The 17,943-nt window shown below is 53.7% G+C and overlaps 1 protein-coding gene across 1 annotated transcript in view; it reads right to left on the bottom strand.

Annotated features, from left to right (window-relative positions):
• The window catches only part of LOC135894698 (zinc finger protein 3-like), a 35,243-nt gene extending 22,069 nt beyond the window's left edge, over window positions 1-13,174 (bottom strand). Inside the window, exons 1-7 of the mRNA XM_065422835.1 lie at window positions 13,115-13,174; window positions 12,525-12,593; window positions 11,777-11,989; window positions 11,137-11,159; window positions 9,574-9,686; window positions 9,262-9,294; window positions 4,739-5,335 (exon numbers count right to left, since the gene is read on the bottom strand). Coding sequence (XP_065278907.1) covers window positions 4,739-5,335; window positions 9,262-9,294; window positions 9,574-9,686; window positions 11,137-11,159; window positions 11,777-11,989; window positions 12,525-12,593; window positions 13,115-13,174 — 1,108 coding nt within the window. The remainder of the gene's footprint in view (window positions 1-4,738; window positions 5,336-9,261; window positions 9,295-9,573; window positions 9,687-11,136; window positions 11,160-11,776; window positions 11,990-12,524; window positions 12,594-13,114) is intronic.
• Between the last annotated feature and the right edge of the window lie 4,769 nt (window positions 13,175-17,943).

Raw genomic sequence — 17,943 nt, 5'->3', positions numbered from 1 at the left:
TTCAAGCTAAACTGGCTACCCAGGATCTCAGCAGATTGGCAGGGGCGTGTGGTCATGGAGACCAGGGGATTGGGATTGCCTGCAGTGTCAGGCATACAATTTTGCTAGGAGACAGGAGTGTTATTGTTCTCAGAACGGTCGGGAGGGCAGGAGGGGGAGACTATAACCTAGAGGTGCCCAGGGAGGCGTCCTGTCCATATCCTCAGTCTGGGACGGGACGTATCCAGTTGCCCTATGCTCCAGGGGGCTATCAAGGGGCGCCCTATGAGGGATTTTTTGATAGACACTGGAGTAGTTATCAGCTTGACTATCATAGAAATCATAGGACTGGAGGGGACCTCGAGAGGTCATTTAGTCCAGTCCCCTGCATTAATGGCAGGACTAAGTATTATCTAGACCATTCCTGACAGGTGTTTGTCTAACTTGCTCTTAAAAATCGCCAATGATGGAGATTCCACCACCTCTCTAGGTAACCCATTCCAGTGCTTCACCACCCTCCTAGTGAAATAGTGTTTCCTAATATCCAACCTAGACCTCCCCCATTGCAACTTGAGACCATTGCTCCTTGTTCTGTCATCTGCCACCACTGAGAACAGCCGAGCTCCATCCTCTTTGGAAACCCCCTTCAGGTAGTTGAAAGCAGCTATCAAATCCCCCCTCACTCTTCTCTTCTGCAGACTAAACAAGCCCAGTTTCCTCAGCCTCTCCTCATAAATCATGTGCCCCAGCCCCCTGATCATTTTTATTGCCCTCGAGTTTCCCGGTCTGGGCAGCAGATGGATGACTCCATCCCCCTTAGGAGGGAGTCCCCGACCACCACCACCCATCTCCTCCTCTTGGAAGTGGTGGTCATGGAACCCCTGTCCCTAGGACAATGCATCCCATGCCCTCTGGTCAATGGGTTCTCCTTCTGATCCCTTCCCTCAGATGACTCTACCAAACCATTCTCCACCGTAGTACCTGTGCAGAGAGCCTGAAAACGGTTTCTTACCTCTCTCTGCATTGGGGGGTATGTGGGTTCTCCTCTTTCTTCTTCTGGAGGTCACATGCTGCCAATTTTCTTCCCCATTCTGCACTGCCCTCTCTGATTAAGTCTATGTAAATTACGTTGCTCAGGGTTGTGAAAAAGCCACCCCCCGAGTGACGTAAGTTACATCAACTTGAAGCAGTGTCTACACCGATCTATGTTGGTGGGAGACACTCTCCCGCCGATACAGTTTCCGCCTCTCATTGCGGCGCAGTACTTATGCTGACGGGAGAGCGTTCTCCTGTCGGCATAGCATGTCTTCACCAGACACGCTGCAGCAATGCACCTGTCCCGATGTAGTGTGGTAGCATAGACTAGCCCTACGTGCATTCAAAAAAGAACTAGATAAGTTCAGGGAGGATCAGTCCATCAATGGCCATTAGCCAAGATGGTCAGGGATGCAACCCCATGCTTTGAGTGTCCCTAAACTACTGACTGGTGCTCAATCCTGGATTCTCAGATGTCTGTGTGTGTGTAGTGAGAAAAAGTCTCACACACACACACACACACACAAATTTGCATTTATAATCACCGGAGTTTTGGCACAATGCCCAGCTAACTGATTACACTTAAAAAGCAAAAAACAAAACAAAACAAACCCTGTTAAACCTGCTGCAAAATAAGAGTTGGTCTGGTTCGCACAGTCCTTGCACACACAACTAATCCCACTGATTTCAAAGAGTAAAGTTGGAAGGATCAGGCCCAGCAGCAATGCTTTCTCCACCCAGGGCATAAAAATATGATTGAAAAATTGTTTGAGAATTGAACAAACCAATTTAGTTTAATACACCAGGTGCATGTTATAGTCTGAAGCATTCTATAAAAAATAATTATTAGGGGTTTGTTAAAAAAGGGTAACAAAGTGAACAAACGACTAGGTAAAAATGGAGAATTGTAGTTAACAAAAAACCCTAAACAAACAAAACACGTTAAAATATATTAAACATACATGTTTTCTTCCAGTACATGAAACATGCAGCACAGCACACGGTAATGCTTTTTTACACTCAGTGGGGCTAATTTTTATTCTTATATTCAAATTCTGTTTGTGTTCTTTCTAATTCTCAAAATACACTAGGCTACTGTATAAGTTAGCATAAGACACAATCATTTCACTTTCAGTGGTGCTTCTGTATTTTCTGCTGAGAAAGCTCTAACTCTGACCATCATCATCATAAATGAAGAGGATCTCCTATTTACATATAGTATATCACATGCTCTGTCTAGTTTAAGGGAGGGGGCCACAAATTTTTTTAGTCCGGACCTGCCTGGGCCACAACTGTTTTGGGAACCAAATGTTTTGCCTAGTTCCAAGTCACTTCCTGTGAAATTCTCTCCCCAGATCATCTGACACGTTATTGACCCAACCAACTGAACAACAGCGTGATCATATCCAATTACTTCAGCGAGTTGCACCATTTGTGGTGTACTGTTGTTCACCATTTCAGTATGGAGATTTAAAATACACGACTAGTTCCTTGGTAGCATGCCCAATAAATTGGAGTATTCTCTCCCGGTGACTGAAAGAATTTCCTCTCTGTCACCGTGGAGGGATGGGAAAAAAACCACAAGACTATTTTAGCAAATGGTAATCTGTTTCAAAGTCCCTAATAAATCTGATCTACATTCTGTCCAACAAAATATCCAGTTACGTGACCAAACGGCATTCAGGAAAAATCCATAATGCAGAGAAATATGACAATTACTGTGTAATACACTATGAAATTCCAGAGGAGGTTCTATATAGTGATTCAAAAGTCAGGAGGACAAATTCTCCCACTGTGTTCTCCTATGATCCATTCAAACCTGCTTCACTCAACACCACCTCATTATTATTTTCAAAAGTTTTAGCATAATTGAAATGGAGGAAAACAGCAGTTTTTCCATCTGCTCAGCAGGAAAAAGCCCCAAAGTCACTTTTTCAATCAATGGAAACTGGGATTTAAGATCAGAACGATCACACTGGCTTTGGGATCCACTCAAATTTCCCCTCTAGGTCTGTGACACTTTCATCTCCAGTGCTTACAAGTATGTGATTCCTAAGCACAGAGAGCTGAGAACAGTGTGTCACATGACACTTTGAGAGGCGGAGGGATAGAATAAATTCTAAAGCCGTAGCAGTGAGGGAGTACTCTGACAATCACTCTGCTAGTGGGGGAACAAGAATACTCCTGAGGGAATTCTGTGCCACTGCGCAATGCAGAATTTTGCAGAAATTAATGGTTTTTACGCATAATTTCCTTTCCCCCCTAGAAATAGGCTGCGATGCTGCTGGCCGCTGGACCCGGCTGAGCCCTGCTTGCACACACAAGACACTGAGGGGTGGGGAGGACCGGGGGAGAGAGTAGAGAGTTCCCGGCAGCTGCAATTCCCCGCACGCCCCGAGGGAAGGAGAGGGCGGTGTGCAGGAAACTCCACACAAGCCTGGGACCCAGCAACAGGCTGTTTCTCCCTCTGGATCCGTGGCCAGTAGGGGGCTGGTGTCTGAGCTGGGAGGACCACGGCTGGGCTCTGGGTGGTAGGGAGATGGGTGCCTGGGCTGGGGAGACCACGGCTGGGCTCTGCACGGGAGGGGGGCTGGTGTCTGGCCTAGGGGGGCCACAGCTGGTCGGGGGGGGGGGGGAGGAGAGCTGGTGTCTGGCCAGGGGTGTGTGTCACAGCTGGGCTCAAGGGGGGGAGCTGGTGTCTGGCCTGAGGGGGCCGCGGATGGGCTCTGACCACCCGGCTGGGCTCTGGGTGGGGCAGAGAAACAGGAACTAGGTTGTCATAGAGGTTTCTTTAACTCTCTGCTCCTGGGGGAAATTTTGTGTGTGTCTGTAGTGTTACAGTCATACTTGCTGACAGGTATTTTGAAATAAATTACCAAAATAATTGAAACTGGCATGATTATGTAGTGTTTGCTTTCAGAATTTTAAAATATTGTGTGCAGAATTTTTATTTTTTTGGCGCAGAGTTCCCGCAGGAGTAAATAGAAATGTGATGCTTGGGATTGTCTGCACTAGGAAGAGTGATGGAGGTTGGGTCAGCTTAAGGAGAAATGCGCTAGCTAACCCCAACCATTTTAGCAGGGCTATGTCTTTACTGCAAAAATAGTTTAGTATTTAAATCAAGATAGCTACTCAAGCTTGCTAACTCCACGGAAAACCCTAGTAGAGACAAAGTCCAAGTAGATTTTACCTCAATGTAGCTAGTTGAGGTCATCCCTATCTCCCTATCTGGGACTGACGGACATTCCTGTCAGGAGGGGCACACACTCCCATGCCTTACAGGATATCAAGGAATTGATAGAACGGACGATGGGCTTCACCCCAAAGAAAGGTGAGCAGCAAAAGCGGGCAATTCACCTGGGAGAGCTGAGGGACCACAGTGAAGCAAATGGTGCAAACAGCTTTAAAGGTCACGATGTGGGAAATAGCAAATGTATTCTAAAAAAAAACTTCGGCCACCCCTAGCCAAGCTATTTATGGGGTTACTCTCCCTTGTGGATCCTCTGATGCGTAATAAGGTGTGAGTTCTGATTGAAACTTTTCCCACACGCTGAGCATTTAAAGGGTCTGTCTCCTGTGTGGATTGTTTCATGTCTAATAAGGTCTGAACTCCGAGTGAAGCTTTTCCCGCACTCTGAGCATCTATAGGGTCTCTCCCCCACATGTGTTCTCTGATGCTGAGTAAGGTTTGAGCTGTCAGTGAAGCTTTTCCCACAGTCAGCACATGTGAAAGGTCTACTGCCCGTGTGGATTCTAAAATGTGTAATAAGGTTTGAGTTCCGATTGAAGCTTTTCCCGCACTCAGAACAGGTAAAGGGTCTGGTTCCTGTGTGGATTGTCTGATGTGCAATAAGGTTTGAGCTCACACTGAAACTTTTCCCGCACTCGGAGCATTTAAAGGGTCTCTGTCCCGTATGGAGTCTCCGATGTCTACTAAGGTGCGAGTTCCGATTGAAGCTTTTCCCGCACTCGCAGCATCTATAGGGTGTTTTGCCCATGTGGATTCTCTGATGTGTAATAAGAGCTGAGCAGCTACTGAAGGTTTTCCCACACTCCGTGCAGGTGTTTTTTCTCACTCCTGGGGGGATTCTCTGCTGGGCTGTGGTTTCCTGGAGGTCCTTGCCACTTCCCCGACCATCCCCTGGCTGATTTCCCTGCTGCTTCTCTGGCCAGAGCGGACTCTCATGACCTTTTCTCTGCTCACGACTCCAGTGAATATTCTTTTCAGATCTTTCTGATAACATCCCGGGTGGTTCCACATGCTGAGTATCTCCCTGCTGCGGATTCTCCTCCTCGTTCTCACTCACTGCCCCATCACCTGCTGCAACAGAGAGAGAATCCAGTCATGAGTCGTTCCCTGCTCTGGGGAAAGGGGGAAACAAACCAAAATAATTGCTGGAGAGATGGAAAAAAATCAGGAGCTGACTCCTCCCAAAACTTTCCCCAGAGGACAGCGAGGACAGGACCAATCTGCCTCCACTCCAGGGGAAGTGGCGTCAGGGAGGAAGCTGTGCCAGATGTCAGTGAGGGTGGGTGGGAAGCTTTGACCTCCTTCATGAGGACGCATCACATGCTGGGGACAACCCTAAACCCAGAGTTCACAAGGTCTTTGTAGGGAATCCCAAGCTCTTTTCATTACACACAAAAGTTTTGAGTTAGTTTAACTCATTCCCATCTGTGCTATCAGCTCCCAGGATCTCTTTGCTCTGAGCTTGTTCCAGCTGGATGGGCACATTAGATTTGGAAACTGGAAACCCCGCTCAGGGGAAGAAAATAAGTGAGAGCAGGTGAATTTGTGGGATATTTGTCACAATGTCCTATTATTTAACAAACTTATTTAAAGCAGTAAAATCCCAGAGCCAGCTCCCCAGGTGCTCAAAGCTGCATGATACTCAGCTAATGGGGAGACTTAACTATCCACATCTCTGCTGGGAACACACACAGCCAGACAAAAGAGGGGATCCTAAAATACAGAGAACACATTTCTACGTCCCAGAAAGAGGGAGCTCCAGCCAGAGGGGACACCACCCTGGATCCAGTTCTCACTGACACTGACAATGCGAGTGTCCTACAGAAGCTGAGACCAGTGAGCATGAGCTAGAGGGGTTTCAGCACAGTAAGGGATGGGAGGGAGCGGGGGGTGTCAATGAATGCAGCGGTAACAGATGTCAGGAAATCTAGTGAGTCAGGTGCAGTGGGAGGGAGTATTAAAATTCCCCAGCATGTGGAACATGGCTGGGAAATTACAGAATATAATTCAGGAGCAAGAGACTCTTATTTTCTCTGCAAAAGGAGAATGTGAGAAACAAGAATCGGGCCATGTGGCCTCAGGAGGGACTGGCTCAAAGCTCCAAGGAGCCTGCAGGGAAGAGAGACTGTGGCTGCTGCAGACGGGGAGGGGGAAGCGACATTCTCTGAGTCCCCAGAAATCTCTTAACACGTTGTGACATAATCACCAAAGTGCCCAATTGTGCTGGGGAAGGGAGTGTGAGGGGAGAACGTAAGGACTCGGGAACAGTGTCTGCAGTCTCAGTGGGTAGGGAAGGGCATCCGTGGGGGGAAGTGAGTGATGGAAAGAGGACAAGAGAAGAATATGTGAAAGAAAGTGAAAGTGGACTAAAGAAAATGGAGGGTGGGCTCCAAAGCAATGGGGCCTGGGCAGAGATTCTGTGTTAAGGGGCTGGGATCCCCTGCAGCTCCAGATCCCCCAAATCTCCCCTTCCCTGTGTAGCCTATGGAGCCCTCAGCGTCATCTGGCAGAGGACTCACCAAACTGTGACTCTCCTCAGGCTGACACCCTTTGTCCCAACACACTGTTGTCATTATCCATACTAAAAATTGTCATGTAAAGTATCCTATGCAAACAGGTAACATGCCCGTCATTAATAGTACCGTGTGCTACACGTCCTGGTCATGTGTAAAGAATTATAGGCATGTGCTGAAGAGGTTTTTAAAATGTCTTTTATAAGCAGTGCATAAACCCAGCCTGCCCCAGACAAAGGAATGCTGTTTTCCTGTGTCCCCAATGGAAATGGAACCAGGTAGTTCCTGGGAGGACAAAGAAAAGCCATCTCCATATAACAAACCAAACCCTCAAGCTAAACCAAGTGCTGAGTGGGGATGGGAGGAGAGCCCATTTAGCACTCATGACGGGGAATGCAGCCTGCACACCAAGGAAGCCTTCCTGGCTCTTGGCACAGAGACAACAGATGCTGGGTCACACAGCCAAAGGCAGACAGCCATTCTGACACCCATTACCTAGGAGACTACGGGGGAGAAGCACCCTTGGAGCTCATGCAAAGTGGATCTTTTTGGCCTGAAAACCCAGGGTAGCTGGAACTGACTACAGCTGATCAATCGGTGACTTCAGCCCTCATATAGATTGCGCCGATCACAATAAGTCTTCCATTCTTCTCTTATCCTGGCCTTCCTTCTCCAGGTGTGGCCATGCCTTTGCATGATAAAATCTTCCCATCTCTTTGGAGGTCAGCTGAGTGGTCGTTTCAGTTCCCGGGGGTACCATTCAGCGACAGCTGCAGTCCATCGATTGTCAGTGAGCCTTGGTATATGCCCACCCCATCACATTTTACTGTACCTGCTTTCAACAACGACGTCCCACACTCCACTCTACTGTCTGATCACGTCGTTGGGGACTTGGTCGCTGATTGAAATCCCCAGAATTCTGCTTTCCATCGCCCTCTCCGTGACAGACAAGCTGTTGCTCCTCTATCTTCGTAAGCGCCCATGTTTCGTTGCCGTAGAACATTGCCGGCAGTACTGTTGACTTGAAGAGGTTGGCGTGTGTTGCCTTGTTGATTTTTCCTTGGAGGACATCCTTGATAGAACTGAATGCGCGCCAACAAGCTTGCTTTCTTTGCGATAGTTCACCTTCCTGATCGTGATGCGTGTTGATTTCTTGGCCCAAACAGACGTAATGCTCAACAACTTCTATTTGTTCCCCCTTGACTATTACACCTCTACCCTGATATAACGCTGTCCTCGGGAGCCAAAAAAATCTTACCGCGTTATAGGTGAAACCGCGTTATATCGAACTTGCTTTGATCCGCCGGAGTGCGCAGCCCCGCCCCCCTGGAGCGCTGCTTTACCGCGTTATATCCGAATTCGTGTTATATCGGGTCGCGTTATATGGGGGTAGAGGTGTATTTGGGCTTTTGGCAAGGCATCAAACCGCATACATTTCATTTTAGAGCGGTTCATTTTCAGTCCAGCAGCTGGCCCGGGGACCTGCCCGAGCAGGGGTCTGCGGGCCACCGGAGCAGTGGCCCCAGGGGGGACAGAGCAGCCGCTGCTCAGCGGTGCCCAGCTGCTGGCTCCCCGGGGGCTCCCAGCTAAGATTTAATCAGGGGTATTTATAGTAAAGGTCACAGACAGGTTCCCAGGGTCAGTCCACATATGCTATAGTAGCCAGCTGCTCATCCAAACTTGGTCCATATACAATGCAGTGCTCTCTTCCTATTCATAGCCAATAGTGATCAAATCTGATCCAGTGTTTCTCAACTGATGGGTCATGGCCCCCAGGGGACTCAGGAAAGGCAGTCATGGGGGCTAGGAAATACGGAAAGCTTTATTAGGACCTAAATAAAGAGAATCTCATTCCCCCAGGCCCTGCACACGCTTATCCCTCAAGGTCAGGGATTCTCTGTCGGCCTGTTGAAACACACACTGTGAAGGCTTAACACCCTTCCATTGGTCTGTTCTTACTTTTAGAGTAAATGTAAGAAAGTGGCAAAAATTCTTTACCTCAAATAAAGGATCCCCAATGTGAAGTGTGAGAAACACTGATCTCCACTAGCGAAGCCCCCTCCTCCTTCAGAATGAGCCCCTATACAGCTCAGTGCTCTCTTCCCTTCACAGCCAGTCTGCACACAGTATAGCAGCCCCATTTGGCATTCAGGATCAGTCTAGACAAGGGTTCCAATCCCTCACTCCTGAGACTCTGCTGCCGCCCTGTGGCGACGCCCATTAAAGCTGCAGACTGCACCGTGTAAGGATGTTTCAGCCTCGTCTCCCCATTTCACACCACTCAGGTTCTTGTTCCTTCCCTCAAAGGGAAATGCACCCGTCAGCTCAGGATTCACTCTGACCCCCACCAGACCTCACCGCAGGAGTGACCTGGGCAGTCGCTGTCCCACCGCTTTCAGGTTTATCTTGGGCTGGAGGCAGGAAGCCCCTGCCGCTAACATGGTTCTTGGTCTGAATCCCCCCCCATGAGAGACAGAAACGTACCTGTATTGTTCTCCAGCTCCAGTCGCAGAGTCTCTGGGGAAGGAGAGAAGTGAGAATTCAGGCCCTCGCATTCATGGGCATATTCCTATTGGTTACTAACGTACCTGCTTTTCATTATGAGATGGTGACCCAGAGCGCGGCTGATAACTCAGGCAGAGCCAGCCCCACAGGCTACTCGCATGGGGAAGGGAAACTCCCTGAGCTGGGGCTGAGACGGAGCCCAGGGTCAGCGACACACTATAGCCCCTGACTCCTCCCCAGGGCGAGGGTCCCTCTAACCAGAAGGGACATTGCTGCCAAACTCCAATTCACCTTTGAATCCCAGCAGCACTTCCTGCAGGATGGCACTTTTCAGAGAGAAATCGCTGAGTCTCTTCTCCAGCTCCGCAAACGCTGGCTCTGGCTTCTGAAACGGCCCATCCTCCCTGCTGAGGAAAGCAGGAAGGGTGAGACATGGGTCTGATCCCCAAGCCCAGAAGCCCCCAAACTCTGGGAAACCTGCATCTGAGCTTTATCGTCTGAGATGTCACCTGCTCTCAGCCTGGTGCTCTCCGTGGGCCCAGAGAGATGGGATGTGGGGAGCCTTTGGGGCCCGGAATGGAAACAGGTTCTGGTGCCCTCTCTGGGACACGCTGGGGTGCTGAGCCACCCTCCACCCTGGATTATTCCAGTAACAAGGGGCACCAGCATTGGGATATGTGGAAAGGGAGGAGACAGAGACCAGAGAGTGGGCGTGTCCCATGTGCTCACAGTGGCCACAGACAGAGCCCAGGTCTTCCCCGGGGATTAAACCTGGACCATTTAATGCCCAAAGCCCTGAGAACTTCAGCTAAAGCAGTGACCCCCGGGGTGTCAGCCCCATTGGTGGAGAGGCCTGTATCCCACTTATCATTGTCCTTAGGCTAGGGCATAAACTGGGGACACCCAGGCACAAAGATCCAGGGGGGGAATCTGCCCTTTATATAGAAAGCTTTTAATTACTTGTTATTTATAAAGTACTTCATTGTCACAACTTTTTTCACTCACTGGGAAAACAGCCACTTCTCTATTTCTACCCTGTTCCCCTGCCTTCCCCCTGCCCCTCTCTCATCCGTGTCTGTGTGTCTGTCCTCTGTTCTTCCCTCCCTACAGCAACTCCCTATTCCTACCACTCAAGGGCTTCACTCCTGTCCCAACCCCATCCCACCTGCTACAGAGCTCAGCAATGGACATTCAAGTGACATCATTTCAGCTACACACCAATGAGATTCCCAGGGGAGTTCACACATCTCTGAGCCGGGTTTCAGGCTGTTTCACAGACTCAGGCCTGGGCTGCACTAGAATATTAGGTTGTCTTAACTACATTGCTCAGGGGTGTGAAAAATCCACACCTCTGAGCAGCGTAGCTAAGCCGTGAGTGCCCCGGCAGACAGTGCTAGGTCGAACGAGGGTCTTCCATCGACCTAGCTCCTGCCTGTGGGGAGGTGGATCACCTACACCAATGGGACGACCCCTCCCGTCGCCATAGGGAGCGTCTCCACTGAAACGCTGTAGACAGGCCCTCAGGAAGGCACCATCGCCTCCCTTTGCATTTCGGAAGGTTTCTTTGCAACCGCGAAGGCCAGAAACCTAAGCTGAGATTCTGCACACTGTGAACACGTGATGTGGCCACGTAAACACATCAGCCAGGCTGGGTCCGGCCCACAGGCCCTGTTTGCCAGCCCCCATTAGCTGTCAGATAGAGGCTCTTCTCCTTCCTGAGGCAGCCACTAAGGAAAGACGTGATCTCAGGCTCTCAGCCAGCGGGTCACAGCGGGGGAAGCGCCGCAGTCAGGAGAATTCCAATTCTAAACCATCGTTTTCCACACGAACGGTGCCATGGAGCCCAGGACGTACCTGCTCTCAGTGCGTCCAGCACCCTGCACAGGGGGAGAAAGGAGAGGCCGTCAGTGGGCCTGTCCCAGGCTGGGGTGGCCTCCTGCTCTGCAGGGGAGTCACCACTGGAGCAGCCGGTATTTGGGGAATTTCAGACACTTGGGTTCACGTTCAGAGAACAGCTGCCATCTCCCTTCCCCACTGCTGGGACATCTGCCCTCAGCAACCCCAGGAGTCCCTGCTAGGTCGCCATCGGGGAAAGTCTCTCCCCAGGCACTTGACAGGAAGAGAATATTCCCCCTAGTGCTGAGAGCCCCCCCAAGTCCCCTCACACCACTGAACCCACTAGCCTGGGACGACATGGGACCTTGGGCCTGGTGGGGGGGAGGGTGGGCTGGGAATTTCACCCTCAAAGTGCAAACGCAGATAGACATTTACAGGGCAGGAGAGACGGTCTTGGGGTTACAGCACCCAGGACTCCCAGGTCCCAGCCCTGGCTCTGCCACAGACTCACTGTGTGACTGTGGCAGGACTGTGCTCCGTCCTGTGCCTCCCTTTCCCCTTTGTACAATAGGGATAATGTCCCTGACCCACCTTGTGAGGGGCGTTGGGGTCTAGGGCTGAGAAGCAGCGTATTAGCACTGCCATAAGCCAGTCTGACCTGTGGGGATTGGCTCCCTGGCTGCTGCTGCCCCTCCTCTCCGAGCAGGGAAATCTCCCTGGATGGTCTGGAGACGCCCTCGTCCCGTCTCCTGACGATGGCTCTGGCTAGCTCTTCCAGCTGGGACAGCAGGAGCTGCTCCTGCTCCTCCAGAAACCCTCGCAGCTCCTTCCACTCAGCAACGATCTTCTGCCTCTCGGCTTCCGTCTGTTTCTGCAACCCAGGGAGAGGGCAGCTCGGTAACAGGGGAGAATCAGACCTGTGCTCCCCAGCAGATGGGGGTTATTTACCAGAACACAGCGTTGATGCGGCGGGTGATGGGAGCTCAGTTAGGCCAAGAAGGGTGCAGGAAGGAGGGTGGGGTGAGCTGCACATGGCTAACGGGGGGGGGGCTTTCCCCCCAAAACCTCATCAAATTGCACGCAACGAAACTCTTCATCTGCCCACCCACATTCCCTCTCCTTCCCCCCCCATCTCCCCTAGGCGCTAGAAAGGAACCCTGGTCACTATAATATCTGAGCAGCCCTTGGGCAGGGTCTCTCCAGGCCACAGACCGACACTGTCCTGCACGGCAGCCTCTTGGACCCTAAACACATCATGTTGCCCCCACGTCTGACCCTGCCCTCTCCCTGGGCTCCAGTGGGGCTGTTTCCTGGCTGAGGCTGGCAGGACGGGCCCTGTGTTTGGTGTCACTCAGGGCACTCTGATCCCAGGCAAACCTGAGGGGCAGGGGGCTCTGGGCACCTACCAGCAGCTCTGCACTTTGCCGCTCCTCCTCGGCTTTTCGCTCACAGGCCAGATGCTCTCCCGGTGCCTCCTGGAAGAAGCGGGGGGGGGGGGGGGGGATGTTACAAACTGCTCGAAAGAGCCTCACAGCTTCCAGATTTCAGAGCCCAATCCTGCCCTGCACATCCCTGTGCAGAGCCCCGGGGACTGACTTGCTTGGCAGATACAGTTCAGCCTCAGTGAGGAAGATCTCAGGGGGGCAGTGAGAGCGGAACCAGGTTTTCCAAGGAAGACACAGGACACCCTGGTGAAGTGACAGGGCTGCAGCCCAAACCTGAGCCCCAAACATTCCCCAGCCCCACCCACATCCCAAACAACCAACTTCAGACATTTCCCCAACTTCCCCAGCTCCAACCCCAACATACCCAAAGTGCTGGATCTGAACATGGACCCCCTCAAACCCAATATCCCCCAAACCACCCCCCCAATGCCCCAGCTGTGACCCCTGCACACACACTGGCACACCCCCAAGCCCCAGCTTAAACCTCCCCCACATCTACAGACCCCATCAGACCAACACATCCCGGACTATCCCGGCTAAGAGCCATTCACCAGCCGGGTCCGCGCCCCGTGCTCCCGGTGTGGACGCTCCCTGGGTCTCTGCCCCGGCATCGGGGCTAGTCCGGCTCGTCCCCTGGCCCCGACACCCCGGTGCTTCCCCGGCTGCGGGGCGCGCGGAGCAGGTGTGTCCCCAGAGCCGCCCCCGGGACCCGCTCCGACCCCTGGCTCCGCCCGGGCTCTCCGCGCCCCGCCTGGACCGTGTCCCGGCCGCGCGGCCCCGCCCACCTCGCCGCCCCGCTGCCGGCGGGGCCGGAGCAGCCGCCGCGCTGGGCCCCCGGCCCCGGCCATGGCTCCTCGGCTGGACAAAGGGCTGCGGGCGGGGCGGGGGGCGGCGCCGCCCCGGATTGGCCGGGCGGCGGGTAGGGCCCACGCAGGGGGGTTCGTGACGCTCGGGGACTCGAGCGGGGCGGCGCGGGGGGAGCTTGGGGGTCTCGGGCCGGTTCCCGCTGGGAAAAGTCCCCGCGCTGTAGCCAGGTGTGATGACAGGAGTAGCAACCCTCCCTTCGCAACTAGGTGCAGTTTCCGCCACGCAACGTGGCCATCTGGGCTACTGCTCAGGACTTGCTACCGCCTAGTCCATGGGGTTGCAAATCAGGAGGGATGGGGTTTGTGGTCGAAAACACTCAGGATCTGCTTCCTCCTGGCTAATGTGACCAATTGGTCTATTGGATGATTGAGGCGCGCTGTTCCACTTTGTGTGTGAATACGTGAAAAGGAGGGTAAGGTTTGGGGTACAGCGCCTGCCCCTGAGCCCAAGGTGATACCAGAGTGGTCCCTTTCATTTTTTTCACTGGCTTCCTCCTTGCGTATTTCCAATGACTTGGCTGCCCATGCACCTGCCACTGGTCCAGGGATGGTTGCGAATCAGGAGGGATGGGGGTTTTGTGGTCGAAAACACTCGCGATTTGCTTCCTCCTTGCTGCTTTTATGATTTGCATTATACACATGAACACAACTCTTAACTCCTTATTGCACAGTTCTACAGGTATTCTAAGCAAAATTCATAACAGAAGGTTAACAAATATTCTATGAGAGAGAGAGAGAGAGACACCTTGCTAAAGGAGCTTGGTCTGAAAAAGAAAAAGCAAGCTTGCTCAGGTCCGTGCCTCAGTTTCCCTATTCCACAGCAACTACTCAACAATCAACATGTGATTAGGGTGACATGCTGCCTGCGTTTGTTCAAGAATTTGTGACCAGCTTTGCACAATACTTTGGGATATGCTCTTCTGGAGGGGGTGTGGTTGTGTAATTCTATCAATGTACTACTTGTGTGCCCAATGGAATGAGTCAAACAGCACTTTCAAGCTGACAGCCTTATTTGTCCCAGATTTAGTATGTCCCTATCCCCACGCTTACATCACAATTGTACTGGTAGTAACCCACTTGATGAGCAAACCCCAGAGTATTTTGGGGCGCTACAGGGATCTGTAGCTCAGGTAAAAGAAGCATTGCTGCAGAATAAGTGTGGAAGATACAAACACAAGAGGAAAGTTATTTATGGACTAATAGCGATAACTACTCGAGCCTGAACACAAGAAGTTACATTATTAAAGGTTAATACCTGAGGTAGAAAAGAAAAGAGAGAGGGAAAATGAGGGTCTCACCCTAGGGTGACCAGACGTCCCGATATTATTGGGACAGTCCCGATTTTAGGGGACTTGTCCCGCGTCCCGACCTTACATCGGTTGGGACGCACTTTGTCCCGATATCGATATCGTCTGGTGGAGAAGGACCGCAAGCTGCTGCTGGCGCCACTCGCCTCTTCTTCCTGGGGCAGCGCAGCTCCCGGCGCCCGCCCGCCGGCAGGAGCCTGCAGTGCAATGCACAGAGGAGGTCTCCGCCGCGTGCTGCAGGGGCGGGGCTTGCAGGCGCGGGCAGCGGGCAAAGAGTCCCCCGCCCCCGCCCTCCCCCCTCGACCCGACTTGCGACCCTAGGAGCCAGAGGGACCTGCCTTCCAGATGCTTCCCGGGAGCCGCTCCAGGTAAGCACCGCTGGGACTCACCTCGCCCCCTGGCAGGTCCCTCTGGCTCGGGGGGGGGGACTCTGCGTGCTGCCGGTGCCTGCAAGCCCCGCCCCGTGGCTCCGGCAGCTCCCATTGGCGCCTTTCCCGGCCAATGGGAGCCACCCGCCACGGAGCTCGCGCTTGTGGCGGGCGCAGCACGTGGAGAGCCTGGAGACTCCCCTCGCCGCTCTCACCCGAGGAGCCGGAGACCTCCCAGCAGGGCTTGTGAGTGCGGCCAGGGAAGGGGGCAGGGTCTGATGGTGAGTGTCTGGGAGGTGTGTGGGGGGGGTGCTGGGCTGTGAGGGTGTGGAGGGCGCTGGGCAGTGGGGGAGATTTGTGTGTTTTGGGGTGCTAGGCAGTGGGGGCCTGTTGGGGGGTGCTGGGAAGTGGGGGAGATCTGTGTGTGTCAGGGCACTGGGCAGGGGGGGTCTGTGTGGGGCATTGTGTAGTTGTGGTGGTGGGGCTGTGGGGAAAGGCACAGGGAGGGAGGGGAAATCTGTGTGTATTGGGAAACTAGCGAGTGGGGGGGTTCTGTGTGGGGTGCTGGGCAGCTGTGGTGGGGCTGTGGGTGGGGGGGGCGCTGGGTAGGGGTGGTGGTGTGCACAACACTGTGCATTTGTTGTGGGGGAGCTCTGGGCATAGTGGGTTCAGGGGGTGCAAGGCATAATGGATCCAGGGGGCACTGGGCAGGGGAGCTGTGTGGCGCAGCATGGGCCCACCCCCAACAGGAAGGGGCATGCTGGTAGCACAGGGCCAGCCGGACCAGTGTGCCTCTGGCGATGCCATTCATGCCCCATTTCCCCTGTCCGGCCCCGCCCTTCCTGCTGCTCACCTCCTCAAGTGAAGGCGGGAGTAGGGAATGCAGGGGTGGGTCCCGGCAGTGCTTACTTGGGGTGGCTCCCAGGAAGCGGCCGGCAGGTCCCTGAGGTAAGTGTCAGAGGCTTAATCCTCCTCCCCAGCAGAGTGGGTGCAGACCGGTCCACCTTGCTCATGGCAGAGCCAAGGAAAGGAGGCACCTGCCTCTGCACATGCTGATTCTACGCAGGGCAGGCCAGGGCTGAGCCCTGCTAAGCTGCCGCCCAGGTCACTTCCCCACCTTAGCAAGCAGGGATTGCCCCTGGCAGCGCACATCTGCTCGATGTACAATCGGGCGCCATTGTCCCGATATTCAGGTAACATTTTACATTTGGTTGTGAAGGTTACTGGGCAGGCTCAGGTCGGGTGAGCATGCTCAGTGCACCCCAAGTCACCCAAAGTCGGGAATTGGGAGCGGGAGCTGTTTGTGTCGTTACAGGCCGGCTGGTGTCCGGGGCCGGAGCCGAGGGGAGCGGCTGGTGCTGGGGGAACATGGAGCAGAGCCCGAGCAGCGGTTACAGGATGCAGGGGGTTGAGGGAGCTCGGGGAAAGCGCTGGGGCCGGGCAGGAAAGTGCCTCTGCACGAATGGGCCCAGTGCCCTCGGCTCTCGCAGCCCCGGGAACCTGCTCCCCTGCGGCAGTGAGGCTGCAGGAGGGAGCCGCATTAACACCATGATTAGCCCCATGCTCCCGCTCCAGCCAGGACCTGCTCCGGGGGCAGAACCCAGCGAGTCAGGTAGCAAAGGGGGGGAACTGCTCAGACCGGCTTCACCGGGCCCATGAAGCAGCCACACCTTCCTGCTCTGGACCAATCCCTGGGAGGACCCCTTCCGTGTGCCAGGCTCCCTTAGGGTCTGACTTTGTCATCAGGGCAAGCCCCGGCCCCCTTGGCTTCACCGCCTCCTTCAGCCAAACCCTGGAGCCGCCAGCAGCATCCCTGCTTGGCACCGTGAGCTCCCTGCCTTGTGCACCCAAAGGGAGCAACGCACCCCACCTTCAGCATGTGAGTGACGCTCAGCCAATGTGGTAAAAGCATTGGGGTTTATTAGCTGTCTGCAGCACAGAGTAGACTGTCCTTGATTAGCACAGAGAACAGCTGGGAGAGCTACAAGAGATGGTTAGGCTGAGGAGCATCCGTGCCCACAAGGAATTCCTCGAGAGTATTCATACGAAGACCTCCAAGGCCGTGGAAGCTACCCAGCTACAGAGGACTGCTGTCACACCACCGAGGGAGAAGGATGTGGCTCTGTCACAGGGAGGACACTGGCAGCTGGTTACTTCTGTTCTGCAGGGCAGGGCTAGGAGCCCCTGGGAGCAGAGAACCAGAGATGCCCAAGGTCCCACGGGAAGAGTGTAGCACAGCTGGGCACTGAACCCTGGTCTCACAAGGCCTCGTGCACTAACCACTGGACCATGCTGCCTTTCTGTCTTAGTAGCCTGGGAGCTTTGGAAAATCCCACCAAGTGCATCTTCAGTGCCTGGGGCCTTTACAAATCTGACCCTCCTTTGCTGCTAGGAGGTTCTGGTCCCTGGAACGCAGTGGGAGCTGGGCGATTGTTCTTGCTTTAATCTGAGCTCAGTGGCTGAAATCTTTCGTTTCGGTCACTTTTCGGGTTTGCTGATACGTGGCCTGGCTTTTGAGCTGTTCTCCCCAAAGCTCAGGGTGACGGCACCGTTGCTGGTGCGTGGCTAACCCTGCGGGCGCAGGGATGTACACCCGGAGCCACAATGTGAACCCCTGCCTCATGCTGGTGAGTGTTTCCTCGTATCAGGATCACCCTCTGGCCCTAGCAGGATGCTGGGGCTACATGCTTGTGCCCTCTAAGGCTAGGAATGCCAGAGTGAAGGCTGCATGCACACCCTTAACTCTGCCCCCCGTGTGTGCCTGCTTCATTTCAGTGCAGGGGTTCGCCAGGGCCTGTGTCTCTGGGGACACAATGCACGGGGAGAGCCCAGCGGAGAC

This window comes from Emys orbicularis, chromosome 25 (assembly GCF_028017835.1).
Source record: "Emys orbicularis isolate rEmyOrb1 chromosome 25, rEmyOrb1.hap1, whole genome shotgun sequence".
Classification (NCBI taxonomy): domain Eukaryota; kingdom Metazoa; phylum Chordata; order Testudines; family Emydidae; genus Emys; species Emys orbicularis.
Note: the sequence above shows the minus strand (reverse complement) of the source record. Positions and strands in the feature narration are given on the sequence as shown.